General features: G+C 50.7%; 10 protein-coding genes across 10 annotated transcripts; 4 read left to right on the top strand and 6 right to left on the bottom strand.

Moving 5' to 3' along the window:
* Window positions 1-1,204: 1,204 nt before the first annotated feature.
* Window positions 1,205-2,137, bottom strand: W97_02370 (uncharacterized protein; the record flags this gene model as incomplete). The annotated part of the gene is made up of 2 exons (XM_007780270.1): window positions 1,205-1,999; window positions 2,069-2,137. 2 exons carry the CDS (start codon window positions 2,135-2,137, stop codon window positions 1,205-1,207), a joined length of 864 nt encoding a protein of 287 aa, XP_007778460.1.
* A 2,803-nt stretch (window positions 2,138-4,940) lies between these two features.
* Window positions 4,941-5,536, bottom strand: W97_02369 (uncharacterized protein; the record flags this gene model as incomplete). Its single annotated transcript, XM_007780269.1, has 2 exons — window positions 4,941-4,949; window positions 5,000-5,536. 2 exons carry the CDS (start codon window positions 5,534-5,536, stop codon window positions 4,941-4,943), a joined length of 546 nt encoding a protein of 181 aa, XP_007778459.1.
* Window positions 5,537-6,982: 1,446 nt separating this feature from the next.
* On the bottom strand, window positions 6,983-8,677 carry W97_02368 (uncharacterized protein; the record flags this gene model as incomplete). Its single annotated transcript, XM_007780268.1, has 4 exons — window positions 6,983-7,193; window positions 7,269-7,844; window positions 7,900-8,433; window positions 8,487-8,677. The coding sequence occupies 4 exons, from the start codon at window positions 8,675-8,677 to the stop codon at window positions 6,983-6,985; spliced, it is 1,512 nt and encodes a 503-aa protein (XP_007778458.1).
* A 1,673-nt stretch (window positions 8,678-10,350) lies between these two features.
* Window positions 10,351-12,518, top strand: W97_02367 (uncharacterized protein; the record flags this gene model as incomplete). The annotated part of the gene is made up of 4 exons (XM_007780267.1): window positions 10,351-10,416; window positions 10,478-10,545; window positions 11,423-12,098; window positions 12,144-12,518. The coding sequence occupies 4 exons, from the start codon at window positions 10,351-10,353 to the stop codon at window positions 12,516-12,518; spliced, it is 1,185 nt and encodes a 394-aa protein (XP_007778457.1).
* A 185-nt stretch (window positions 12,519-12,703) lies between these two features.
* On the bottom strand, window positions 12,704-15,117 carry W97_02366 (uncharacterized protein; the record flags this gene model as incomplete). The annotated part of the gene is made up of 2 exons (XM_007780266.1): window positions 12,704-14,894; window positions 14,951-15,117. The coding sequence occupies 2 exons, from the start codon at window positions 15,115-15,117 to the stop codon at window positions 12,704-12,706; spliced, it is 2,358 nt and encodes a 785-aa protein (XP_007778456.1).
* Window positions 15,118-15,523: 406 nt separating this feature from the next.
* W97_02365 (uncharacterized protein) lies at window positions 15,524-17,331 on the top strand (the record flags this gene model as incomplete). The annotated part of the gene is made up of 2 exons (XM_007780265.1): window positions 15,524-15,942; window positions 15,990-17,331. The coding sequence occupies 2 exons, from the start codon at window positions 15,524-15,526 to the stop codon at window positions 17,329-17,331; spliced, it is 1,761 nt and encodes a 586-aa protein (XP_007778455.1).
* A 679-nt stretch (window positions 17,332-18,010) lies between these two features.
* On the top strand, window positions 18,011-19,614 carry W97_02364 (uncharacterized protein; the record flags this gene model as incomplete). The annotated part of the gene is made up of 5 exons (XM_007780264.1): window positions 18,011-18,193; window positions 18,259-18,571; window positions 18,661-18,888; window positions 18,939-19,028; window positions 19,088-19,614. The coding sequence occupies 5 exons, from the start codon at window positions 18,011-18,013 to the stop codon at window positions 19,612-19,614; spliced, it is 1,341 nt and encodes a 446-aa protein (XP_007778454.1).
* Window positions 19,615-20,140: 526 nt separating this feature from the next.
* Window positions 20,141-22,216, bottom strand: W97_02363 (uncharacterized protein; the record flags this gene model as incomplete). Its single annotated transcript, XM_007780263.1, has 8 exons — window positions 20,141-20,657; window positions 20,720-20,813; window positions 20,870-21,129; window positions 21,179-21,489; window positions 21,558-21,628; window positions 21,679-21,746; window positions 21,849-21,975; window positions 22,024-22,216. 8 exons carry the CDS (start codon window positions 22,214-22,216, stop codon window positions 20,141-20,143), a joined length of 1,641 nt encoding a protein of 546 aa, XP_007778453.1.
* A 586-nt stretch (window positions 22,217-22,802) lies between these two features.
* Window positions 22,803-24,739, top strand: W97_02362 (uncharacterized protein; the record flags this gene model as incomplete). The annotated part of the gene is made up of 5 exons (XM_007780262.1): window positions 22,803-23,166; window positions 23,217-23,514; window positions 23,570-23,946; window positions 24,013-24,342; window positions 24,402-24,739. 5 exons carry the CDS (start codon window positions 22,803-22,805, stop codon window positions 24,737-24,739), a joined length of 1,707 nt encoding a protein of 568 aa, XP_007778452.1.
* A 762-nt stretch (window positions 24,740-25,501) lies between these two features.
* Window positions 25,502-26,978, bottom strand: W97_02361 (uncharacterized protein; the record flags this gene model as incomplete). Its single annotated transcript, XM_007780261.1, has 3 exons — window positions 25,502-26,672; window positions 26,724-26,829; window positions 26,960-26,978. The coding sequence occupies 3 exons, from the start codon at window positions 26,976-26,978 to the stop codon at window positions 25,502-25,504; spliced, it is 1,296 nt and encodes a 431-aa protein (XP_007778451.1).
* Window positions 26,979-27,085: the final 107 nt, after the last annotated feature.

Genomic DNA, 27,085 nt, shown 5'->3' with positions numbered 1-27,085 from the left:
GACTTATTTATGTCAAGATTAACGCTATTGATACTCGCTAAGCATAGTCAAGTGTGTAAGCTATTCCATATAAATTTGGGTGCGGAAACACCACTGCGAGCAAAGGTAGATTACTATGAGGTGGGGCGTCTTCGGCAATTTTGCGTGGCCGTCATTTTTTCGGATCACCCTTGCAGCAAGGCATCGCCATCTGCCTCCTCCGTAACAAAAAGCCGACATCGACTTACCACAAACTAAATTGTTCCTTGAATTTTGACACTGCATAACCCTTCCTGATGACATTGTAGTACAGAGACTTGAGCGACATCAGGTATCAAGATGTCAGGTTATCGAACTTGGTTTGTTGCGTAAGCAGTGCCCATTGAGTACATTTTCGATCGGCTAGGTCCGCCGGTTTGTACCGAAGAGTGAGAAGAACGCAGCAACTTGTACTCATGCCCCATGTCAGAGGTCGCAGTCTTTGCATCAGACTCATCGTAGGTAGGCGCCCTTCCACAAGCTAATCGAAACACAACCTCAACTTTAAAAGCAAATCACTCGGATCCCATAAAGCACCGAGCATGCAGAAGAGATCACGCTTCTCTTCCTGATACCCGCACGAACGCCAGTAGCACGGATACCAGCCATTACCTGCAGACTCGCGAGATGCAGTACCCAAATTCTCGGGCTCCGTCAAATGAGGGCCGAAGTAGTCCCCCAGACTCTTCTTACGATAGACAAGCAGCCATCAACTCGATGACAGCGGAGACATGTGCATCGAACATACTGTCTATGTCTACATCGACCAGTGGAGAGTATGACTTCATCTCGAACCTCATCGGCCCAGTCACAGAGCAACAAAATTCCACGACGCAGTCAACACTTGAGGATCGTATTATGCCATCATCGTCCGTCGACAGCGATGGAGATGGTGACGTTCAGGAGACCTCTAGATTAGATACCACGCAAGCGAACGGGTCCACAGACATCAAGAATACTAAATATGCAGCAGAACCTGAGCCTTTGACAGAGGATTCACTCGATGTCCACTGGCATGAACCCCTGATGGAAGGTCTTCTCGGACCTATCATCGATTACCTGAGATTGGAAGGCATAAAGATGACTCCGAAGGAGGGAGCCGCCACAGATAGCATTTTGATCGGCGACGCCTCACGAACAATATGCTTGAAAGACATCGAACGCTGCGCGGGCTTCTAAAAACACTCTATCCCATCTTCACACCCAACGACTCCAAGAAACCGGTGACCTCTTTTGTTACAATGTCCGGAGCCTCCTCCGCCACCCAATGCCCCACCCTATCCCCAATTCCCGATCCGTCAACTCTTATACCCTGCTCAATCCAATCTCTCCATATGTTCCCCACATCACCCCAACGCCCTATGCCCCCTTCACTCCACAACACCAAGGTCGGCACCACGATCTTCCTTCCGGCGGCTCGATCCTCCTTCTCCAGTTGCACTTCGGTCCTCGCACCATCTGCGTAATCTTCGCAGGCCCCGCGGATCGCATGATCAGTTCCGAAATTCCTCGCATAGATCTCAACGGAATTCCCAGCGAAGAAGCTCGCGCGTCCAGCCTCATTATTACCAGTCCCCTTGCCAAGCATTTCCCGGCAGAAGCTGTCGCCGCCATATGCCTTGATCATCGGTATCGCCATGTCCGGGCGGGCGAGGAACGTCCAGTGGAAGTAAGCTGCTGCGGCGGATGGGTCTGTGGCCATGGCGGTCCACTGAACGGTGAGAGGGAGGATGTCCATGAGGATGAGGCCTTGGAGATCGAAGTGCGAGAGGACGTGAGAGGTGGAAGGGTCTGGGTGGGCGAAGTCTATGGCGAGACGGTGTGAGATGCGGGCGCCGCGGTCGTGGCCCACGAGGATGATTTTGGTTCTTTGGGACGGGGTAAGGGAGAAGACAGTTTGGAGGGCGGAGAGGATGGCGTGGCCCATCAGGCGCTTGGTAAGGGTGCCGTTGGTGGGGGTTGATACGCCGTAGCTGGGAAGCTGGGATAAGACGAGGATTAGGTCTGATCACCCGCGAGGTAAAAAAGGGTAAGGAAATGTCAGAATTACCTCTGGTATGAAGACGGAGACAAAAGGTGTAAGTTTTGGAACGATCTGGTCTAGTATCAGGAGCTCCATATCAATCCTGATAGCACTGGTCTGGAGGCTTCATCATACATATCGCCAACTGTGGATTATCAGCGATTCCCAATCAATCAGCTCCGACATGGGGACGAGTTGGATATATACCTATAAGCACTCTGCGGATACCCATGTATCAGGACCACAATGGGTTCGTCCCCCGGATTCCTCTTCGCATAGCTACAGATAGTTGAACCAGACTCCGTGGGCGTAAAATTTCGCTCAAGATTAGGATAGAGGGAAGGGAGGTCTGACATGCTGATTCCACGTGAAGCTGGAAAAGAGATCCGAGGGTAACAGACGTGGATCGAGGAAAGGATGTTCAGAGGCTCAAAAAGAACGAAATCTGTCGAAGCGTAAGAAGTTGGCAGCAGAGAGACGATTAGAGGTGCTGGGTGAGAGGAGATGCTCTGTTTCAGTTGTTATGGAGGACCTCTGAGTGCAAACCATAATGGCATTGAGAGCGAAAGTCGACCTTGTCGCGTGAACCCTAACTGCAGCCGCTTTTGCTTCTGGGATTCGCACTCTGCAGGACTTTCAGATAGTCGTGAAGAACGCCAGCCATAGGGGCACTCTGTCGTCGAGACGCTACTTTCTGACGATGCTGTGAAAGCATGGCATGGCATGGCGCTAAACCTTTTTTCTTTGTACATGAACCACTGCAGATCTCAACTTCATGCAACAAAGTCACGTGACAAAGTTCTGAGACCTTCCATCGCGCAAGCGATCAGCATTGGCCAAGGGGTACAAGTACAACAAGTTAACTTGGCCCCGCCAGCCGCAATCCGCTTGAGGGATGGCTGACACAGCGGATTGCAAAAGTCTCGGCCTTTTAGTAAACGTCTTCAAGTCTGTGCCAGTCTCATCATCGCTCTCATTTCGAATAAACGTCTGGTCAACTCTGTCGCGTAGAAAGACGCCGGCCATGTCTCGTCCATTAAGCGCTACTCATGATAATCCCAGCGGCTACACATCCAGGTCTGAGCCTAAGGCTTCGTATATGAATGAAGCAACTTCTTGCTCAAACAATGAATTTCTCTCAAACAATTCTCGAAGACCACAAACTACGACAAGTGAATCAAAGTCTACTGCTTCTTTGGTAAGATTCCATCCACTGAGATGCCGAGCAAAATCATCAGTAGCGCCTTAATTAAAAGCATCACCAAGAACGGCAAGAACCTTACTCTCAAGTATGCAGCTAAAACAGCCAAAACGCAGGTTCGGCTGCATGAAGATGGCGCCGCCACACCCTCCACCTTGAAAACACGAAAGAAATACAAAATCTCCACTTCAGACAACCCGACCAGGCCGCAGAACCGCAGGCTGCAGCCTGCGATCTGGTTCTCCTGCGGACGGGCGCTCTTAGAATGGCCTGCGGACGGACTGCGTCTTGGCAGCCCGTCCGCATGACCGCATGACCGCAGCTACGGGCTGTTAGCCACACTAGTCATAGCAGGTCAGGCACATTCACGGTCCTGTTTTTTTCCATCTCTTTCATTCAATCGACCTCCAGTGTGATCCGTTATACTCTCCCTGCATATTTGTGAACGTGCTCCTATCAAGATGAGATTCTCCAACTGCGTCCATATTGATCAGCGAGTCAAAGTCATGCTCAAAATCTTGCACGGCTACTCCTTGAATTTGCTCGCTTTCCTTGTGCACTGATTCGGGCGGTGTGCAAACCAGGAGCGTCCCTAGCTTTCGAGCAACGTCACTATCTGACATCCCTGATAGCTCATCCATTTTCCGGATAGTGCCATCTAGGAATGCGGCCGCGTAGTCGGCAGCTGCATGAGTCTCCCGAAAGCTGTCTACAACCTGCATGCACTGACGGAATCCGTGGAGGCTGGCTCGTCTTGTCGCCTCATCTGGTGCTTTCATGTTAAGCAAGTGGATGATCATTACAGGTAATAGTACGGTGATACTGATCGTAGGAAGGTAGCGGACAAGATCTAGGCTCAACAAATCCCGTGCAATGCTGGTGGTTTCGGCTGCAGCTCGGCGAACGCTCCTCCGTGAGATATTGAGGAAATCGGATGCGGCATTACGAACTGGCCACGCAGCGGAAAGTAAGACTTGTGGTCGGTGTAAAGCGCTTAGTGTCACAAAGTTTACCATGCGCAGTAGTGCGGAGTGCAGTACGATAGCACCGCTCCCATTTACAATGTCTCGCCACGAAGGAACCCGGTACTGTGCCTCTTATGGTAACAACCTATCCCATCTCTGGAGCTCTTCGTCAACTGCCTTAATTCCACAAGTCTCGGGATCCAGATTCTTTGGCAGAGACATTGCTGTCGTCCCTGTACATCCCTCTTCGCCGAGGGCTCCCTGGTCCTGTATGAAGTACTGGATGCGTAATACATGACCGATACAGAGACAAAGCTTGGCCTTCTCTATGCACATGATCGCGAGTTGTCGCTGCTTCTCTTCGTCACGCAAAAGGGTAAAGTCGGCTGAGATGCAGTAAATAGTATCCGATAATGGTGGGATGTCAAAATCTTCTAAGGTGAGCATAGACACGTCGTAGTCTTCATCTTTTATCCACGCAGGTCTTCGCGTTCCGAGTGCTAAAGACGATCTCGTATGAACATTGACCACCACATCCTCTTCCACAAGCTTCGTTGTTGGTATCCCTTCTAGAGTGCTCCGAATTGCGGTGCAGGCCAATAGTATGTGAGAGGGACACGGCGACCCCCACCCAGTAGTGACTGTCTTTTTGATCATCTGGTGTTTCGTACCAGTAGGCCATCAATAGTAGAGATTGGATCAATGACACTCGATCGACCTCGATGTCGAAATCTTACAGGAGCTGTTTGTTGTCAGTCGGTGGCGTCTGGAATAAAAGGCTTCCATATATACCCTTGCTTTTCGGAAGAATTGCTCACGAGCCTCCCTTCGTGTCGCGTAACCCGCGTTCTTCAAACGGCGCAGATCGACAAAGGCAGCACCAGCGAACATCACACGCTGGAAAACCAGAAGGCTCACGAGGTTACCGTTACCTTCAATAGCCTCCAAAATGTCATGGATCTCGAGCAACGGCATAAACGGATGCACATACTCGGTATAACTCCGAAGGAGCTCGTTGCGGAGGCGTAGATCGGGTGTAGTGAGAGCATTTTTTCTGTTCAGGTAGAAGATCTCGTCTAATCCTATCAGTTGTGAGAGTGGTTTGATGAAGTGCGGAAAGGTAGGAACATGTGGCTCTGATGGAGCGGCAACCGGGGGAAAGAACGATTGGTTGTCGATGACATGCGGGCTGCGGCTGTGACTATAGCTTAGAATAGGAGATATCGAAGGCGTGGATGAAGCTCCCTGAATAATGTCGTATGAGCTTGAGTTAGGCTGGGAATCAGAACTTTGATCTACAGGCGCATAAGCTTGGGCGATGCCAAACATATTGAGGGTTGCACTGACCGAGCGAATGACGCGTATGCTCTTCCGACTTTCTTCCAGGTTCGCTCAGCGAATGCAATGGCACGGGAGCTGTAGCTTTTTCGAGAATGTCTTGCGACTCAAGCTCAAAGCGCCTGACAAGTGGATGCGATGCACCGAGGTTTGTCTGGTTGCCATCCATCTGTGTCAATTTCCTGGATGGATCACCTGAGCTGAGTACCCAAATACATGGTCTCCGGAGCCCGTGTGAATCACTTACTTCTTCCTCCCGTTCCTCTGCCCCTCGGGAATAACGCATTCCTTCCGATCCAGTCTGCAGTTCATACAGGGCGCGCCATGCTCTACGTTACATCTGACTTTGCGCGAGTGGCAGGATCGACATGCTTTTGTCGCCCTTCTCCATGTATTCTTTGTAGACCCGGTGCCTTTGACATCACATCCAGTAGCCGTTGCTTTGGGTTTCAGTGTTTGCGGTTGCGATTGCAATTGTTGTCCCTGAGTCGGACATTCTGATACTGAGGAGACATCCGACATATCCTCATCTGTTGGAAGTTCGATTGCATGTGCCTACGGCATTCGTCAGTCGCACAATAGCGCACTCGAATCGAGCATGAAAGAAATGACTGCATCGCAAGAGGTATATAAGTAGAGGCGGGTTACTAGTGTGGCCAAATCATCCGTCCATAAGTCGTGGACGGATGGACGGGCCGCTTGATACACGTGACCGGCTCGACAACGGACAGCGAGCGAAGCCGTCGGACGGCTTGAACGGCTTGGATCAAGGGCAGGTAGATTCCATCGTGGCTAGCCCTACATGACCTTAGATGGCTCATGGCTTACATGGCTTACTATGCAGCATCCGTGCCGCTCCGCCTGCACTTGCTACGGAAAGTGCTGAGCAGTCGAACAATAATCACCACTTGGAGACAAGGTATACGTTGTGAGGAAAACCACACAAAAGCGATAATCCTTCAAAGCTGCTGTATATCCAAGTGCACATCAGATTCATGGGGCGTCATTGAGTCCTGGAATCCAAGATCAAGATTTTACAGAGTTAACAACCACCTCTATCTCTACAATCAGCAGTCATTCGTCGACCAGACTACCTTTACCACGAGCATCTACCGAGGCAGGGCCCCTGCTAAAAATTCCTTGATGCAATCGTGATAGTGACCATGTCTTTGCGCTCCACCGTGCCCCAACCAGCCTGCGACGACATGAGATCTTCGTTTGCTCGCTTTGGAACTGGTGTTTTGGAACTAACATACCCTGGAAGGTAGAATATCTAAAGGCAGGCAGAATGAAAAGAGCACCCTGCGTATGGTCTCGCTATGCGGTAACGCAGCAATTTTACTTGACAATACTGCAACCGAAGCGTGGAGACATCAAAGAGTTGTCTTCACTCACGGCCTGCCTTGCGAATTGTTGAAAGAGATCTTTGAGCCACATCTAAACCGTATATCGAAAAAATGACGCATAATCCCCTTTCTCTCGCTCCAAATGTTTTTGTTCCTCTGTGTATTCCTCAGGCATGATCTTGTTCTCCAAAGCCCACTGATCACGGCGTCGGTTCTCCCATCGCAAGTACATTGTCATGAAGAGCGACAGCACGAATGACATCGATATCAAGCCGATTAATGCGGCATGCCCCGAGATGAACCTTGTCAAGAGTCAGCCCAACGAGCTTTTGAACGAAGTGTGGGAGGAAAGCAGGTAGAATAGAGAAGATAGGTACCTCGGTGAACTCTTTGGGAGGTAGATGAACGCCGCAATCGTTCCACCAAGATTGCCAGCGCCAACATGCATTGCAATCCCAACCCCTCGCTTCAAGCTTCCACCGATATTGTTACCATTCCATGCCACTCCTATTGGCACCAGAGGAAAGATACCTGCGACGGCCAAGAAGGTGCCGGTGTATTGGATAGCAGAGGCGCCAGACGAGAGTAGCATAGCCCAGCCGACGATGGCTAGAAGAGTGAAACCAAGCATGAAAATGCCACGAGTCTTCATCCTATCAGCCATGTACCCTGCAGTGACAGTGATGATGCAGCCAGTAACATAAGGTGGCACGGTCATCAGCTGTGACTGCTCGTTCGAGTAGCCCATGCCGCGCACAATAGTGGGCAGAAATAGCGAGATCGAGTACACTGGAGTGTACACCCCCAGAGTGATAAGCATGTGAACGTAGATCTTCCAATCTCGCAGTGCATCCCACACAAACTTCATCTGGAAGTCGTCGGAAAGGCCGCTCCGATCATCCGTAAGTCTTCGTTTGGCTTCGTGTTGTTCAGCAGGAGTAAGGAAGTTTGCCCTATGGGAGACATCAGTACAAGGCTATCAACAAAGCTCAGGGGATAAAGACTCACTTTTGTGGTGTGTCGACGATAATCCAGTAAGCAGCGCCGGCTATAACCAAAGTGAGCAGACCTTCAAGTATGAAGATCCATGACCAGCCCGAACGTCCTGCAACGCCTGCCATTCGACCAATTCCGGCGGCAAGCAGGCCACCAAATGCACCTGCAGCCGTAGCCGCGGAGAAGAATAAGGCGAGCCTGAGTCCACATTCATGGCGGCGATACCACGTGGTGATATAATAGCTGACACCTGGGAACAGTCCTCCCTCCGCAAGGCCGAGAAATGCTCTTGCAACAACAAGTCCGGAGAAGTTCGAGACAAAACCCATGGCGATTACAACAATAGACCAGACTACCATGATCGTGGTGAACCAGAACTTTGCTCCAAAACGCTTTATCATCATGTTGCTAGGGATCTCGGCGGCAACATAGGTCGGGAAGAAAGCGGCCAAAGCAATGTTGTAATCGAGGCCTTTCATTCGGAGATCGGCTTCAAGACCGAAGAGACGAGCGTTTCCAATATTGGTACGATCCAAAAAGCTCAACCTAGTGTACAGCGGTCAGCGCCTGCTGGAAAAAAGCATTGTGTCATGACTTACAAGTAAAGCAGGGCCAGAAACGGAACCAGCCGTATGTCCATTTTGCGAAGCAGTCTCTTCGTTGCATTCGTATCAAAATGAGGGACATCGAAATCACTGGTTGATGCCGATCTCAGAGGATCCTCACGCTCGATCGCGATGGGTTTAGTAGCATCGATGATGGTCTGGCCATCACGATTGAGGTCCTCCATTGTCGAATCTGCTGAGAGATACTTTCTTTATCAGTACTTGTCGGTTCTTTGGTAACACTATAGACTCTGCGCCTGATAGGGGATGATGTATTGAGAAAGCCGGGGTATGGAGAGGCAGGGGAAATGGTGATTCATATCCTCGTTGTATTCTCTTGTGTTGACCTAGACTCTGGGTCTTGATACCCGGGAGCTAGGAGACACGGTCCACGGACCGCCCAACACCGTGCCAAGACCGCCATGTCTGGGGCTAACGTCCAGCCTGCGGACTGTGGTCCCGAGCTTATTCCATGCGGTGAAAAATAAATTGATACGCTCACGACATCCATCTTTGCTCCAAGTGGCGTGATACCCTTGGCAAGGTTCCAATTTGCGCCTACTAAGAAACCGAACCCGAGAATGAGGCAGACGAGGACAAAGACGAGAACGACATTTGTACACATCGAGCAGAGAAAGTAGACAAAGTAGAGAAGACCCCTGCTAACAACGGGGAAGGTTGTGACTGCATTAGTCTTTAGAACAGTTGTCAAATGATTAAAGTCTTTTATCCATCAAGACTAGCAGCAGATACAGCGGGTTCGAGGTCCTCCGGATTTTCAAAGCCTGTGGCGGAGAAAGTACCGCTGGTGTGTAGTATGGCACACTGGCCTGCCAGGAATGCTGTGGGGAAATGTGGGGGAATGTGGGCGATTAAGCACACGGACTCTGTCCCGAGGTTGAGACGGCAGCGCACGGTCGAGGCGGTCAAGTGGCGGCCCAGGACGCGGAAGCGTCGAAGAGCAGATAGATAGACGGCCACTGCCCCTATGCAAAGCATATTAGGAGGAGCCGAGCTGCTTCCTGTCATCTTCGAGCCCTCTCCTCGCTCTTCTCGAAAGTACAGGGCGAGGAGAAAGGGTGTCAGTGTTGAACTAGCTTGGTAACGCTCTCGTCAGACGGGGCAAGCCGATGGAGAACAAATTAGATGTAGCTGCCCGTATCTTAGTTAATCTGACCATGTGATCATCTGAAACATTGAAAGCGAGACTCTGCGTGGCCATCCAAGTTACAGCAAATAGACCATGGCTCGATGCTTCTTTGGTTCAATGCTTGGTATACTCTGCTTTCTGCCAGTGCCGCTATTGTCACCCTCCTTCGCCTTCATCCGCCCTCATTTGCCCTCATCCGCCCTCACTCACCCTCATCGATGGTCCTGATATGCTGTGACCTCAATGGCTCTCGTACGAGTATCCCCAGGCAACCGAAGCAGCGCCAGTGCGGGGTCCCGGTCTCTGGGGGTGAGGCCCTTGCACGCCCAACTCGGCGCTAGTGATGAAGATCTTCTTTCGCGGCTGACATTCACGACATTCGACAACTAAACTCTCTCACTTCACGAATATCTGCCAGCTCTCTCGGAGAGACCGTCTTGCAATCCTCAGAGGTCCACAAGTTTGGGCCATCATGTCCCCAGATAGAGCGCCGTCCCCAGAGTCTCGGGGCATCAAGCGCATTCAACAGGCATGCTTGAACTGCCGGTGAGCATTCCGCACTCTTATCCTTGCTCCCTACTCTTGCCACTTACTGAAAGACCTCACAGACGGAAAAAGGCAAAGTGTTCAGGAGAACGCCCCATTTGTGGATATTGCAAGCGGCTTGGGCAAGATTGCCAATACTGGACGAACACGAGACCGAGAACAATGTCCGATGATCCGCAGGAGCAGGGCGACGCCTCGGTCAGCGATCATTCTGCCTCAAATAACGATGTATGTAGCTCCGCTCAGCAGAAGAAGGGTTGGCCATGATAGCTAAGCAACGAGATTGTAGGAGGGCTTATCCAGCAGAGTAGCAGCGATCGAAACCAAATTGGATCAGCTTATGAACACCTTGAACGCGTATGTCTTGTTCCAGCCCTGCCCCATGTATCTGTTAATTTTGTGCTACTCAGATATCTACCGACGCTCACCAATCAATCGCCGTCCATTGTGACATCTGCTTCAGCACCGGGAGCTTCAACTCAAATGCAGTCAGGCGGTAGCTCCTCATTGACGATTACGTCATTTATGCCGGAATCTGGAAGCCTGTGAGTGACCCTCCCCGTGTATAGTACGAAGTCTTATCAATACGAACTAGCACCTTCAATGAGTTACCTCCGCCGGCCGTGCTCGCGTCTCTAGTTGACGTTTACTTCTTCCAGGTCCACAATCAGCCATATTCTTTCTTTCACGAGCAAACTTTCCGCAGAAGGCTTGCTCAAGATCTTCTGCCTCATTACTTGGTATTTGCTGTTCTCGCATCTGCTCTTCGTTTCTCTAAGGATGCTTATTTCAATGGAGCGCTACACGAGGCGGCCACAAGCTACGCTCGTGAGTCGTGGAGACACATCGTCGAGGCATGGTTTGCTACGGAGAGCGACCCCGATATCCACATCTGTCAAGCTATAACACTCCTTTCGATTTTCGACTTTACTGGTATGAAGCCTATCGTTTCCATTCAGAGTTCGCAGTACACTAACGCGAACACTCTGTCTGCAGCTGGAAGACGTCACCCCGCCTGGCTAAAGATTGGGCTATCAATTCGGATTGCCCAAGATCTCCGCTTGATGATGGAACCAGACGCAGATTTAGGTTACTCAGACCAGGAAGAGCGCCGGCGAGTTTTTTGGTCTATCTACGTGCTAGATAGACTCTGCTCGTGTGGAAGAGCAAGACCTGCGTCGATTATTGATGCACACTGCCGTGTTCAGCTTCCCTGCAGCGAAACGGCTTTTAGAAATGGAGAGTGGGAGAAGACCCAGACTCTGGAGCAGGCATTCCAGCCTGGGAAGAATAACGTTGCGAACCTTGGGCATCTTGGCCTGGTGGTCTTGACAGCATCCATTGTCGGGAAGTGTGCCCAGCATAGTATCCACGAACACAGTCGGGAAGAGAGTCGATTGCCGCCCTGGGATTCCAAATCGGAATTTGCGGCCATCTACTCCGTCCTTCTACAGCTTGAGACCCAATTTGAGATGGGCGGTAGGATCAACGATATACTCACCAAAGACTACCTTCAGGACGGTGTCGTCGATACACAAATGGCCGGTCCATATGTGTTCTCTCACGCTTTGTTTCACATGTCTCAATGTCTCATACACCACCCTTTTCTCCTCTATAACCAGTCAAGGGCCAGGGGTGTCAAAGCTCCGGCGAGCTTCCTTAACAGGTCACTGCAGACGTGCAGGGAGAACGCCAATGCCATATCAGCATTGATTCAGGATACGAGAAGTGCTGGATATCCGGTCTACTTCTCTTTTATGGGCTATTGCGTTACAGTCACTGCCGGCATTCACATGTTGTGCTTGCAAACCAAGGATAGCGGTATTCACCAGCTGTCAACGTACTACCTTCAATCGGATATGGCTTTCTTGGAAGAGTTCTCTAGGTATTGGAAGAGCGGGCAAACCATGGTGCGTAACTCTGTTGTTTCTTGCGATAGTGCTAAAAAAATTTAGTTGGCAACACTACAAAGATATGCAAGCCAGATTTCGCTATACGGCACCTTGGTCACCACTTCGCCAGAGCTTGAAAATCTCGACGCTAACGAGCTTGAAAATCTCTGGGCCACTGTCGACTATAGCAGCATGTCGCAAAACACAAAAGCAGACACATCACCTACCAGCTCGAAACTTCCCTCACAAAGCTGCAACTTCCTGTTCGGCCTGTACTCGGAGCAGTCGTCGAACCCAAACAGTTTCGATCGATTGAATTTTCCCTCAGCGTCGAATTCACTCTCCAACGACCTTGTGCCATTCAATCATGCAGCTTTTGGAGACATGTCATCTGTTAATTCTTTTTTCGCCAGCTCACCATTCAACTTTGGTGGCTAATCAGCTTGGCGCTATAGTAGGATTCTTCTATCGCTGGATATCCTATGAGGCTGCTAAGATAGTGAAATACATACGTCTCAATCATTGCTTTGGGGTTCATCGAAATTGCAAACATGCCCCGCAAATCCCAATACTTCCAGTTGCTGATGGTCCAGCGTAGTTGGCAGACAACTCTTCGAAGTCGTCTAAGATATAGTGAACAACACGGTTCCCTCTTCCACCGCCTCGCCCATGGCAACTTTTGCCCTGAAAATCCCCTCCGCAGCCGCCAGAATATTCATCTCCATCTTCATGCTCTCAACCACCACCGCAATCTCCCCAACCTTTACTGTTTCGCCATCTTTTTTCGCCACATTCAACACTTTGCAAGGCATCGGAGCTTTTGGGCTCCTCTGTGATGCCACGGCTGATTCGCCGGTGTCTTTGCGTAAGGACTCTCCGTAAGTCAAAAGAGAGCACAAATTATATTCGATGTACGTCCCAAGAGCGGGTATGTGCGCGAAGAATTTCTGATGGGATCCGACGTCAGTGCCCGGTGAGGATGCGGCACTGACAGCGAAGACTGTGTATCTCTGTGTGTCGACAGACACGAAAAGCTCGTGCAGATGCCAAGTTGAGTCTGGCGTCTGCTGAAAAACGCTGGTGGCTCGGATTGACAGTGACACCTCATGGCTCAATGAACTGGTCTGGCCGGGCCTGGGAAGCTGGCGAACATGGGAGCTGACTTGATTGTAATCTAGAGCAAGCTGAATGCTCGGCTTCACGTCCTCGCTAGAAACTTTCTCTGTGGATTTCTGGATGTCCTGCTTGGAAAGTGGCAGTATAGTCACATTGTGGAACTTCTCTGGTGAACGCGAAGAGGGCCATGCGACGATGAAAATCTTCTCTGGATGGGCCGGAACCAGGACTACATCTGCCTGAGCATTTGCGAGGTCTGCTTTCTGGTTTCGAAAACTGCGAGGAAGGCTTCGGAAGGACTGTCGGTTGTTCTGTACAGACGGAAGACTTGCTTGTCGACGAAGTATTGAGGGTAGGAATGACAGTTTCCCCTGGGTTGCAAGTAGGTCGTCCACGTACGGGTTTTTGATAAGAGTGGGCAAGAGGTCAGGAATGAAGCTCGTTGAGTACTCTGGGTCTCGGAATTTTGGATGAAGAAGACAGCTTTGAAGGAACGACTGGTTGCTCCTGATTCCAATGCATACTGTGTAAGCCAGCATCTTGACCATTTTCTCAATTGCCTGACGGCGAGTCGGCGCCCAAACCACAATCTTTGCGATAAGCGAATCGAAGTAGATAGAGACCTGTGACCCAGTGGCGATCCCAGTCTCGAAGCGGACATCTTGAGTTTGCGCTGACGGCAGAATCTCCGAAGCTGTTTTCCACTGTCGAAGAAAACCGAGATCAGGCATGAAGTCCCGAGACGGATCTTCGGCGCAGAGTCGACACTCAATAGCGTGTCCAACTTGAGGAGCCATTCCGTCGTGCCAGTATCCCAAGTCATCGAGATGTCCACCACCTGCAACAAAGATTTGCAAACCAACAATGTCGACACCAGTCGTTTCCTCCGTGATCGGATGCTCGACCTGGATCCGTGTATTGACCTCTAGGAAGAAGAATTCCGTTGTCTCAACATCCACGATGAACTCGACCGTGCCGGCGCTCTCATAGTCGAGGAGCTTACCAATTGCAACGGCTGTTTCGCTCATCTTCTGGCGGAGCGCAGGTTTCAGCCACGGTGAAGGCGCTTCCTCGATGATTTTTTGGTGACGGCGCTGAATAGAGCATTCCCTGTCCATCAGAGAGACGATTGTGCCGTGGTTGTCGCCTAGTATCTGTATCTCGATATGCTTGCTTCGTTGGATATATCTCTCAAGAATACAGTCTGATGAACCGAATGATCTTTGCGCCTCAGATTGTGCTCTATTCAACTCGTCCCGAAGCTGCTCCCTATGCCGCACGATTCTCATGCCTTTTCCACCACCGCCCGCGGAAGCTTTGATAAGGATTGGAAATCCAATACGGTCTGCTTCTATCAACAAACGATCGACAGTCTGCTCAGTGCCATTGTATCCGGGTATCAGAGGGATCTTAGGCGCATTTTTTAGCAGGTATTGTTTCGCTGACCTTTTATCCCCTAGAATCGCCATGCTGTTTGGAGATGGACCCAGGAAAATGATGCCGGCTTCGCGCACCTGCCGAGAGAATTCTGCATTCTCGCTCAAATATCCATATCCAGGATGTATCGCATCGGCATTGTGAGCGAGAGCTGTTTGTATCAGAAGCTGGATGTTCTGGTGAGGGTTCCCCTCGGGCCCATCGATTGCGCCAAGTCGGACGGCTTCGTCTGCTTCTTGGACGTGTAGTGAGTGGGTGTCGCTGCATAGACTTGTTAACATGGACTACGGTAGCCATTGGGAGAGACGGGCACGCACGGATCTGTGTATACCGCAATAGATGTGATATTGAGCTTTCTGCACGTGGCAACGACTCTGCATGCTATTTCTCCTCGGTTTGCGATAAGCAATCGCTTGATCAGTGGTCGTCCGGCGTCATCCTGTATTTGATCAAATATCCGCTGGGGAAGCTTTTCGATTGCCATAGTAGATGGTTGACTAGGGTATTTTTGCGAACAGCTTGGAGAAAATTCCGGAACAGTGGTGTCTTTCGTTGTTGCGACAGAAAAATTTCTCGGAAGGAACTATTAAATTGAGCATCATGGTTGAAAATGTTACTATATTGATTCCAACACAAACCTAGTCCAGCTTCTGTGTATGCTTCGACATCGGTCCGTCTAGATACGGCCCGTCTGCCAAGACGGCCCGGACGTTTGACCCTAGACCGCCAAGATCACGGGATACTAACGGTCCGAGAAGCCGGCTATGTCCACGTTTGGTAGACTTGCGCCGGGATATAGCATATAGCTTTTAGTGCTGTATGCTTGTTCACATTTGGCACGCCAGAGTCTTCGTGCAAACCGCCTGCTTCCCGCAGAAAAGTCCAATGCGATGGGCGATGTCAGGATTGTTGAAGTCGGCCCACGAGATGGCCTCCAGAATATATCTCAAGTCGTTCCTACCGAAGTCAAAGTTGAACTGATCGAGCGACTCGCCCGCTGTGGTCTTTCTATTATCGAAGCAACTTCGTTCGTCTCACCTAAATGGGTCCCTCAGCTAGCTGATGCTAGGCAAGTCTTGCAACGTATTCGTCCGTTAATGCAGCAGCCCGAGAGACGCTTTCCGGTGCTCGTCCCGAATGTGCAAGGACTGGACCTCGCACACCAAAACGGAGTTAGCGAAGTAGCAGTTTTTATATCGGCAACAGAAGGGTTTAGCAGGCGGAATATCAACTGTAGCGTTGATGAGTCCCTGGAGAGGGTCAGGATGGTTGCAAAAAAGGCTAGTACTCTGGGTATCCAAATGAGAGGGTTAGTATCATTTCTTCTCTGGTCTCGATTTTTGCTGAAAATAACAGATACGTCTCATGCATCTTTGCTGACCCATACGACGGTCCCACGCAGCCCAGCCAGGTCATCAGAGTTACCCAGGCCTTACTGGACTCCGGATGCCACGAAATCAGCTTGGGCGACACCACTGGTGTGGGAACACCTGCAGACGTGAAAAAACTTTTCGAGGAAATGCTGAGGGTAATTCCAGCATCCAGACTAGCCGGGCACTTCCACGATACATACGGTCAGGCAATCGCAAATGTCGTGAAAAGCTACGAAATGGGAATCCGAACCTTTGATAGCAGCGTTGCTGGGCTTGGAGGCTGCCCTTTCGCCAAAGGCGCGAAGGGCAACCTCGCCACCGAAGATCTGGTCTATACACTGCAGAAGATGGGCTTGTCAACCAGTATCAGTTTAGACGAGCTCGTGTCCACCGGCACCTGGATATCCCAGAAACTATGCATTCCGAATGGAAGCCGGGCGGGTGCTGCACTTGCAGCAAGAGCTGGTGACAGAGAGACCGCCAACGCCTCGAGAAGCACATCAGGAAGTCGTTGGGCACTCCTCAGATCCACAGACGAGTACCGTGTGGATCGTAGAGGAGCGAGTATCAAGATCTGCCTAACAAGGGCAAGGAACGGGAACGCCCTGACGAGCTCAATGATAAAAGGTTTGACTTCGCTGTTCAAGGAGTTTTCTAGAGACAATAGTGTCTTCCACATCGTATTAACAGCAGAAGGCAAGTACTTTTGCACCGGCATGGACTTAAGCAAGAACAATGAATCTCCTGAACAGCAATTCTCAAGACTCAGAGGTCTTTTTGAAGCGATCGACGACTGCCCGAAAACGACTGTTGCAGCTGTCAATGGGCCTTGCTTTGGGGGCGGAGTTGGCCTCGTCTCTGTGTGTGACTTGCGGGTTGTCGCTTCAAACGCAACTTTCAAGCTCAGCGAAGTTCAGCTCGGTCTCTGTCCTGCTGTCATCTCCAAATATGTTATCCGGGAATGGGGTGGTAGTTTTGCTCGAGCAGCAATGCTGACGGCGCGGGAAGTTAAGCCGTCAGAGCTGGCGGCTATTCACGTTGTCTCTGCAGTCGTTGAGGACCAGAGGGCCTTGGACAGAAAGGTGGAGGAAGTTCTGGATCGCTTGCGCTTTGCTGCGCCGCGTGCGTCGGCTTTGTGTAAAGAGCTTGTGAGGAGTGCCTGGGTTGATGGCGGTCAAGAGCAACAGGCAAAGACAATCAAAGGGGCCTTTGATTCTATGATGGCTGAAGACTCGGAGTCTACCTATGCTCTCAGTCAATTCCGAAAAGGGATCAAGGGGATTGACTGGGAAGCATATTCTCAAAGAGCGCAGTCCAAGCTTTGAAAGGCGTAAAGATGTAGTCGCATGATTCCAGCGTTGTCTAGCAAATTGACTTATGAAGTTGGTAATGTTCGATTCGCTCGAGTCCTGGAACTAAAGCTCAAAGCCATAGCATTGAGGATTTTCTCTCATTGAGGCGAAGACAGACTACATGCTCAGCTTCCAACAACGCTGCAGTCTCCTCCAATTCAGCGCTGCCAACACGTGAAGTGCAATCCAATGAAGGCTCATCCATGTTGTGAGCTCCATAATCATGGTTGATTGATACTAGCGGGGCGCGGAAGCAGACGAAAGCCCTGAAGGCTGGCGAATGATTCGGCTCCGGACCGTCTTGCAAACCTCCACGTCCGGACCGTGTCTAATGCACCGCCTTTTCTATCTGGGGCCTCCGCCACGGCCAACCCCACACACGGCATGCCATCCACAATCGATCCCTGCATTCTTCTCACGCGCACGGCGTTACGCCCGCCCCGATTGACCTCTGCAATATTTTGCCGCGGATAACTTGTAATGGCCGCGCTATCATGCTGCATACTGCGCCCTATAAACCTTGGAACTATGCAGCAGAAGGCCCGCAGCGGAGCGCATTTCCCGTAGCGGCTCTAATATCACTATTCTAGGCCTGAGATACAGCTGCCGTCCCATTCTAGAGAACAAAACAAGCTTCAAAAAGGTTTTCACCATGTCCAAGTCACAGGAACAAGGCCCCGTTGTGCCCTTCGCCGAGCCAACTTGGTACACCCGCGTCAGTCCTTACTATAATGCTTCGCACGAGCGGCTTCGCGATGCGGTTCGAGCGTACGTCGCCGAGAAGGTAACGCCCAATTGTGCAGAATGGGAAGCTCAAGGCTTCGTTCCTAAAGAGGTTTGACCCGTTCCTGATCAGCTCTTGCGTTACTATCTTGTGTGCTTAGCGCTGACCGTTATCAGGTGTTGCAAGAACATTCCCGACAAGGTTACACGGCCGTGACAATCAATCCAGCTGCAATATCCCAATACATCGGCGACGTCAAGCTTCCAGGCGGTCTCAAGCCCCAGGAATGGGATGGCTTCCACGATTTGATTTGCATCGACGAGATTGCCCGCTGTGGATATTTGGGCGTCATATGGGCTCTTGGGTGTGGCGACTCAATTGGGTGTCCGCCAGTCGTCAATTTCGGCTCTGATTCGCAAAAGCAAAGATTCATCCCTTCTGTGATTACTGGGCAGAGTCGCTTCTGTCTCGGTGTCACAGAGCCTGACGGTAAGCTGTTCATCATTTCTTCAATCCAATTCTGATGTCTGGAGTCTTAGAGACCAACCAGCTTTGCACTGTTGTTAACATCCTGATAGCAGGCTCCGATGTAGCAAACATCACTACTACTGCAGAGAGGCGAGGAGACCATTACATCGTGAACGGCGCCAAGAAGTGGATCACAAATGGGATGTGGGCTGATTACTGTACCACGGCTGTACGCACTGGAGGACCAGGAAAGAAGGGCATCTCAGCTTTGGTCATACCTTTGGCCGCAAAAGGGGTGACAAGACGAAAGATTTACAATTCAGGAGTGTCTGCAAGTGGTAAGGGATGCCCTGAGTAATTACAGCACTTTTACTCATTGCAGTGATAGGCTCAACCTACCTGGAGTTTGACGACGTAGACGTACCCACCTCCAATCTGCTCGGAGAGGAGAATCAAGGATTTAAGATTATAATGTCCAGTAAGCCATGAGATGCTAGACGATTATCATTCTGGGAAGGCAGAACTGATAAGTGAAAGACTTCAATCACGAGAGACTTTGGCTCGCTTGCACAAGTCTTAGATTGGCACGCGAGTGTGTCACAGACGCATACAAGCACGCTCTCACCCGCATCACGTTTGGCAAGCCACTCATAGAACACCAAGCCATCCGGACCAAGTTCTCTACCATTGGAACTCGTATCTTGCCTGCATATGCATTTATGGAATCACTTGTGGCCATGTCCAACTCACATGCCCGCGGACCCGCATCTTCCACTTCCGTAGGCAGCAAACAAGAACCGAGATTCGGAGGCTTGATTGCCATCCTGAAAGTCGTTGCAGGTAGAACCCTGGAGGAGACAGTGAGAGAGATGCAGCAGGTGATGGGTGGACTGGGTTATTCGAGGACGGGGAAGGGGGCGAGGATTGAGCAGATTAGTAGGGATGTGCGGGTGATGGTTGTGGGGGGCGGCAGCGAGGAGATTTTGAGTGAGTTGGCATTCGTGCAGGAAAAGAGAGATTTGGAAGAGATTGAGAACGAGAAAACTGTTCGTAGCAGATTGTAGGTCACAAAGGTTTTGAGTCGGACCGCAAGGTAGTCAAAATACTCTCAGAATGTCAGAATTCTTGAATTCAACCAATCGCCCCGGTTATAGTCCGCTTATTAATTTTGAAGATCCTGAACCTGAAGTGCTTAAATGCTAAGGCGTACATCAGCTCGCAGATGACTGATCAGTCGGATTCAAACTTTTTGACATCGTAAGTAGAAAGGCATGAGTTCGACATACGAGTAGCTTTAAATGCCGGTCTAACCGCATTTTCTGAATAGCCAATAGCGATACTTTGATCGGCGGCGACATGAAGAACCCTTGCATTTTTGCCTCCGGACCGGTTCTGCGTAGCACTCACGGCAACGCGGTATACCCACACCATACATAGTCCATTTCCTGCTGATATAGAGTAGTACAAGACTGTGAGAAGGAAGCTAGAAAGGACTATATAAATCAACTGAGCAATTGGATGCATAGGTTATGTGCTTGATGGGAATCCGTGTACAATTTTCAAGGAGCGGGAGGCATAGTTCTGTTTAATTCAGATTCGTGCCAGCCCCTGGAAGCCTGCGTTTCCAACCACCGGATCAAGCATGACAACCTCCAAGCACATCCCTAAGACATCCCTCGTATCCCTCGGGTCAATGACACCATCATCCAGCAAATGTGCCGAAGTATAATAAGGATCCGAGTCCTGCCTAACCTGTTCCTTAAACTTCTCCACCGAGGCCTCCAGCTCCTTCTCCACAACCGGACGATTCCCCCGCGCCGCTGCTCTACGAGCGATGGTCTCCATCACGCCCCCTAACTGGTCAGGTCCCATCACGGAGCAGCGGCTCGTAGGCCAGGAGAACAGGAAACGTGGTGCGTAAGGACGGCCACACATAGCATAGTTTCCAGCGCCGTAGGATGCGCCGCAGATGATGCCGATGTGGGGGACAGTACTAGTACTGACCGCGCTGACAAGCTGGGCCCCTTTCTTGATTAGACCTGCTCTCTCAGTCTTAAGGCCAACCATAAAGCCTGTAACGTTGTGCAGGAAGACTATAGGATTGCGACTTTTGGAGAAATCATAAGCTTATGAATATCTTTTCGTGGAGTGCGCATTGCAGGAACTTACCCTTGGTTACATAGACGAATGAACTGTGTGGCCTTGTCCGACTCATTTGGTAGTATCACTGGGTGCTGATTGGCAATGACACCAGTAAGATGTCCTATGAGGAGAAAGTAAGTACAAGCGCGATATTACCAATTGAAAGGATAGCTGTACCGTGGATATAGGCCCATGCTGTTATCATACCATTGCCATACTGAGGCTTGAACTGCTCTATCCTCGAGTCATCTACGATCCGTAGCAACACCTCCATCATATTGAGCGGTAGTCTGATATCTGGATTGACGAATCCGAGCAAGTCTTCAACGTCATATTTCGGCTCACGACACTTTATCACACGCCCTGGACGACAGTACTGATGGTGCACAGCGGAAGTTGTCAGGATCCATTCCCTGGCCTTCCGAATCGCATCGAGTCTGATGAAGGTTAGTTTCGCTGAACAAGTTGCCATATCGAAACTCTTACTCATCAGAAGCCAACTGATCGGACAGTCCTGTTATGGTCGAATGCATATCTGCTCCGCCAAGCTCTTCGGCCTCTGCGATTTCACCCGTCGCCATTTTCACTAACGGTGGCCCTCCCAGGAACACCTGTGCCTGGTCCTTGACAAAGATAGTGTAGTCTGATAAGGCAGGGTGATAAGCTCCGCCTGCAGTCGAAGACCCGAATACAACAGCACAGCTTGGTCGACCATTCTTAGAGCGAAGAGCAAGGTCTCGGAATATCTGGCCGCCTTTGTGGAAGACTTTGAATTGCTGAGGAAGAAAAACACCAGCCTTTGAAGTGTTACAAGATTAGCTCAATCGCATAAGATAGCAGAAGTCCAGAGGGATGATCTACTCACCGACTGGACAAGAGCGATCAGGGGGAGATTGTTCTCGGAGGCAATCGCTGTGATGCGATTCTGCTTCAATACTATATACCAGTCAGACAAATCAACGGATCCCAAGAGTCAGCAATCTTACCAGTGTATTCATTCCAGGCACCTCCATGTAAGGATGGTATGTGTGCTAAAACCATGCAGATAATCCCACTACCTACTATGTTAGCACGGTGGTAGCAGCTACAACGTCTATTTATCCGTGGCGCTGCCAATAGCATCTAACTAATAGTGCCAAAGATTTGTTCCACATACCTTACTACGCCGATACCAGTGACCAAGCTGGCAGAGGGTGAAGAGTTCTTCAGGTTATGGCCAGCGAAAGTACATAGTTCTAAGAAAGGCGTTCCGGGATCAAGAAGTAGGGCGACTCGATCACGTGCTAATCAAAGTCATTGGTTATGCCTGAAACCGAGGGCGAATTTCTTACCAAGCAATTGCCGTGCAGTGTGCTTCTCGATCGCTCTTGGCGACGTACTTTCGGAGCTTGCTTTAGCAGACGCAGCATCGAACTTGTGCAAGATCGTCTCCCATTTCGACAGATTCTCCTGGAATGTGGAGGTCTTGGTGTCAATCTGGCTCGAAAGCTGGGGAAAGGTGGAAGAATAACTTTGGAAAGCCATTGGCGGCAGGCGGCAGGGCAGCGAGGCTGTTTTCAAAGGAAGTCTCAAGATAGTTGAGTCAGTGCAACTCTTGACGTGAATCTGATATGCGGAAAATACGGACAATTCCTTTACGACCTTGCTCACCGAGCAGTTGATCTACTGTCGGACGATTCGGGTAGTTCGAGGCTCGAGCGGACACACGGCTGCCGTGCCGCCCACCAAACGGTCCGGAGCCGTGTCACTCAACATCCAAACGGGACCGATAACGCCGGCTACCAGAGCACTTCTGGCGATTACCGTAGCATCCGTGGGAGCGGTCTATCAATACTCCAAAAGGCTAATAGTCAAGACATGATTTGTCTGTCATGCTTGTTGCGGTCCTGTACAATGCTTTCGGTCGAACCCGCACTCAGCCGGGAAATTCTGCAATGATAAGAGACACGTCGTAGCTCTATCCAATATTTGCCTTGATCCCCCTTTTGCATCGCCAATTCTAGATTACACAGCTTGGTGACACGACTTCCCAATTTTGAAATGTGGAATTTTTCTGCTAGAAGCCACCGAGTTACCTTTTCTGAGGCGCATTGAGAACCTTAAGAGCAAGATGTCACCCACAAGTCGGCCGTCCTTTCTCACCGGCCCAACCGATCCAAGGCTGTGGAATATTACACTTGGTGAAATGCTCAAGAAGCAAGCGGACACAGGCCCATCACGGCAATGCCTTGTCTTCCCCGAATTCGGTCAGCGTTCAACATACATGCAATTACACAAGAGAAGCTTGGCTGTTTCGAAGGGCCTCATAGCATCTGGCATTCGTCGGGGAGACAATGTTGGGATATTCGCCGGAAACAGTCCCCCTTACGTGGAACTGTTGTTTGCAAGTTCTCATATTGGGGCTGCGTTAGTCGTCTTCAATTGCGCATACACATCAGTGGAACTCAAGGCTGCCATTGAACACTCCGGCATGTGTTTGAGACTAGATATCTATGCTGATTCTATGCTAACGAGAGACACGCAGGCTGCAAAATCGTCTTCACAGCTCCTACCATCGGAAAACTCTCCAACGATCTGGCATTGGATATGATTGCTGACGAAATATCGGCCCACAGCTTCTCCGAGCTCGAAGAAATTATAATGTTACGGCCTGTTGCCTCAAGGACATTCTCTAGCTACGAAGATTTCATCAGTCGTGGCAAGAGCATACCCGATTCCATATTGCAGGCGCGAAGGAGGGCAGTAAGCCCAGATGACGTTTGTAATCTTCAATTCACGAGCGGCACGACTGGCAACCCCAAGGCTGCGATGCTCACTCATAAGTAAGTTGCGTCCCCTGTACGCATCAAGAGTGTGTAGATTGTTTACATAGTACAGCAACATCATCAACGATGGCCGTTTCGTCGGCGATCGTATGCGGCTGAAGTCAAGTGATATCATCTGCTGCCCACCACCACTATTTCACTGTTTTGGTCTAGTTTTGGGACTCCTGGCTGCACTCACGCATGGAAGTAGCATCGTGTTTCCCAGCGAAACATTTAATGCGGCTGCAACCTTGCAGGCTGTTGTAATGGAGCGATGTACAGCACTGCATGGAGTTCCGGCAATGTTTTCAGCGCTACTAGAACTTCTGGAGCCTAACATGGACTTTTCGAAATTAAGGACAGGAATAGCAGCGGGAGCACCGGTGCCCCGAAAGATGATGGTCGACCTTCAGGAGACGCTAAACTTGCGGGAGATCACCAACACATATGGTAGGCATCGTTCGTTGTGTTCATCTCGAACAGAGGGCATTAGATGACTGAGCTGAATGTAATTAGGGATGACCGAGACATCGCCCGCAAGCTTTATGACTTTCACGGACGACCCGGTCGAGAAACGCTTATCGACAGTAGGAAAGATCCTCCCTCATATGAAAGCGAAGATTGTCGATGCAAAAGGCGAAATCCTCCCCATCGGCTGTCGAGGTGAGCTCTGTGTCGCTGGCTTCGCTCTCCAGAAAGGCTACTGGAGAAATCCGGAGAAGACTGCCGAATCCATGATCACAGACGACGATGGAATCAGGTGGATGCATACAGGCGACGAGGCGGTCTTTGACGAGGGAGGCTATTGTCGTATCACGGGACGCATCAAGGATATCATCATTCGAGGTACAATTGTCTCCATCCTTCCACACGCACTTGTTCACCTCCTGACAGTTGTTCCTTAGGCGGCGAGAACATCTTTCCCCTCGAAATTGAAGAAAGACTTGTCCAACACCCATCCATTGTACAAGCAAGTGTCGTCGGCATCGCAGATAATAAGTATGGTGAGATAGTGTGTGCGTTCCTTCAGCACCGGTCGGAAAAGAAGAGGCCATCACTAAAGGAGCTTCGCGAATTCGTGCGACTAACTTTAGGGTGGCATAAGGCGCCTATGCATGTTTTCTGGCTTGCTGAGGGCGAAGACTTCCCGAAGACAGGGAGTGGGAAGATCAAGAAGCATGATTTGAAGGTACAGGGTGAGCAGAGGGCGAAGCTGGAGAGGTTAGCCAAGTCGAAGTTGTAAAGGAACTCTTACGCAGCAAGCTTTTGGAGCGTTTGAAAGGCTATACATAAGTCCTGATGAAACCCGCTGTCACGACCATACATAGTAACTTGCCTGATGCAAGCTCTTCGAGCTTAGACACTATACCTTTTAGTCGGAGCGGCGGTGTAGTAGGCAAGTTTCGTGTTCGATATAATTAAAGTATTTATATTATTTCATAAGTATCTATTACACCATGGATGCGCGGTACAGATTCAGGTGGGCGGCATAGATTCTGGGGGACGGCACGGAATTTGGTGCGCGGCACGGATTTTGGTGCGCGGCTTGGATTTCCTTCCTAAAAAGGGAATTTGTACCTTAAAGCCTCCGCGGCAGCAGGATACGAGCTCTACCGCCTACTACGTTGATGTCTTATTTACCTAGGTACGGAACGTCTATTGCAGGCAGGCAATCGATGCTTGCGGCAGTTACTAGTTGTCGCAAAATCGTTCTGGCCTTAGTGTTCAGTTGAAGTGCACAGCCGTACCACTGTAGTTGGATATGATCAAACGACGCTATGTGCAACAGTGTTTCTATGCATGGACAGATCGATAGAATTGATTTTCCACTCCCGTGATCACTCTGAGGAAGTTCACGCCGCTATACCTCAATGTAACTGACGACAGAAGATCCATTTAACTCCATAACCCCATACTACCCTCGCCAGCTACCCTCAACGCCTAGCCCGTCAACGGCGAACAAGAAACACAGCCTACTGGAGCCCATCAACGACATCTCCTAAAGCTACTCCGAAACCTCATTGTGGGGTACCCTCGGCTTGGCCACATTGACCAACGTGCGAGCCGGCGTGAAGACCTGGATCAGGTTATCCTCCGCGCTCGCCAGCATCGTCCACGGGTTGTTTTTGTTCCAGCTAAAATCGCAAATGCGGTTCGTGAAGCCACCGTGCATGAACAGCAGTTCCGGTGGCCCGTCCTCTGCCTCCTCCTCCGTCTGTTCCTCGCCGATCTGGCTGGCGTCCCACATCAGGATGCGGCGGTCGTAGCTGGAGCTCGCAAGGATGGACATCTCGGTTGGGTGCCATTCGAGCTTCATGACGGCGTCTTTGTGGCCCTCGTAGGCGTGTAGCTTGCGGCTTAGGTTGCGGAGGTCCCAGAGCGCGATGGTCTTGTCGGCTGAGCCGGTCGCGACGATGGGCTCCCATTTGGGATGGAAGGCTATGCAGTTGACGGCGTCGGTGTGGGCATCTTTTTTGTAGAGCGCTTTCTTGTTCGAAGGGTTGCGGGTATCGATGACTTGGAGGGTCAGGTCGTCGGAGACGGTTCCGATCCACATATGGTGGATGGGATGGTGCTGGACGTCGTTGACGATAGAGGCATGGTGTGTGTAGGTGCGTTGAGGTTCGATCTGCCGTTTGTCCCGCGAGAAGCCGTCCTTGATGTTCCACACACGGACAGTGTTGTCGCTGCCTCCCGTTGCCAGCTGACCCTCTGTATGCGGACTCCAGTCAAGTCCAAAGCCTTCGTCTGTGTGTCCGTGAAGCTCCATCTCGAACTGCATGACGCCATCTGATTTCGGGTTGCTGCTGTGCTTGGTCCTGTCGAAGATCAAGATCCTGCCATCTACGGCATACGAGGCGATAATGTTCGGGTTCTGCGGCTGGTATCTAGCCTTGTTGACTTCTCCGGGGTGGTTGATCTTCTGGATAATGTTGAAGGTGAAGGCCTTCTTCGCGTTGCCGTAGCCTCCAATCTCCCCACGCTGTTCGTCATAGTCGGCAGGGTCTGGCGCTTTGCCTTCTGGTATTTCTATCGAGGCAATCTGGAGGTAGTTCTGGGCGCCATTGGCGGTGAAGGTGCCGAAGAGTAGGCGGTGCTGGCTGAGATTCGTTCCGGGGACCTCTCTCTTGTCAGGCAACCACTGCGTGGTCAGGGTGGGCCAATCTAAGGCCCGCCTGGCCGCTCGTTAGTGTGCTGTAAAATGTCTTCTAGGCGGTGCAACACACGCAAACATCAGGTCGTATAACCAGACGGCGTTCTTTTTCCACATCTTATACTCCTCATTGAGAATCTTCTGCTCCATGTGCTCATCCTGGTAGTCCTGTTGCGCATCTAAAGGCGGAGTCACCTGGTCAGCCCGTATCCAGGCCCTCACCGGTGCGTTGCTAGCTCAAGATGAGACGCAAGCGCTTTCGCAAGGCGTTTGGGAATATGATAGGAACGGCGCATAGAGAGGAATTACCTGTCATAATGTCATCCATCTTGGCGGCGAGTCGTTACTGTGCGGTGTCGGTGTTGGGAAGAACTTGGACATCAAGCTCTCTCCAGCTTCTCCAGCTTCTTCGGACGACGCGTTGCTTCGCGACGT

Source organism: Coniosporium apollinis (genome assembly GCF_000281105.1).
Source record: "Coniosporium apollinis CBS 100218 chromosome Unknown supercont1.8, whole genome shotgun sequence".
Lineage (NCBI taxonomy): Eukaryota > Fungi > Ascomycota > Dothideomycetes > Coniosporium > Coniosporium apollinis.
The sequence above is the reverse complement of the archived record's forward strand: the minus strand, read 5'-3'. Positions and strand labels throughout refer to the sequence as shown.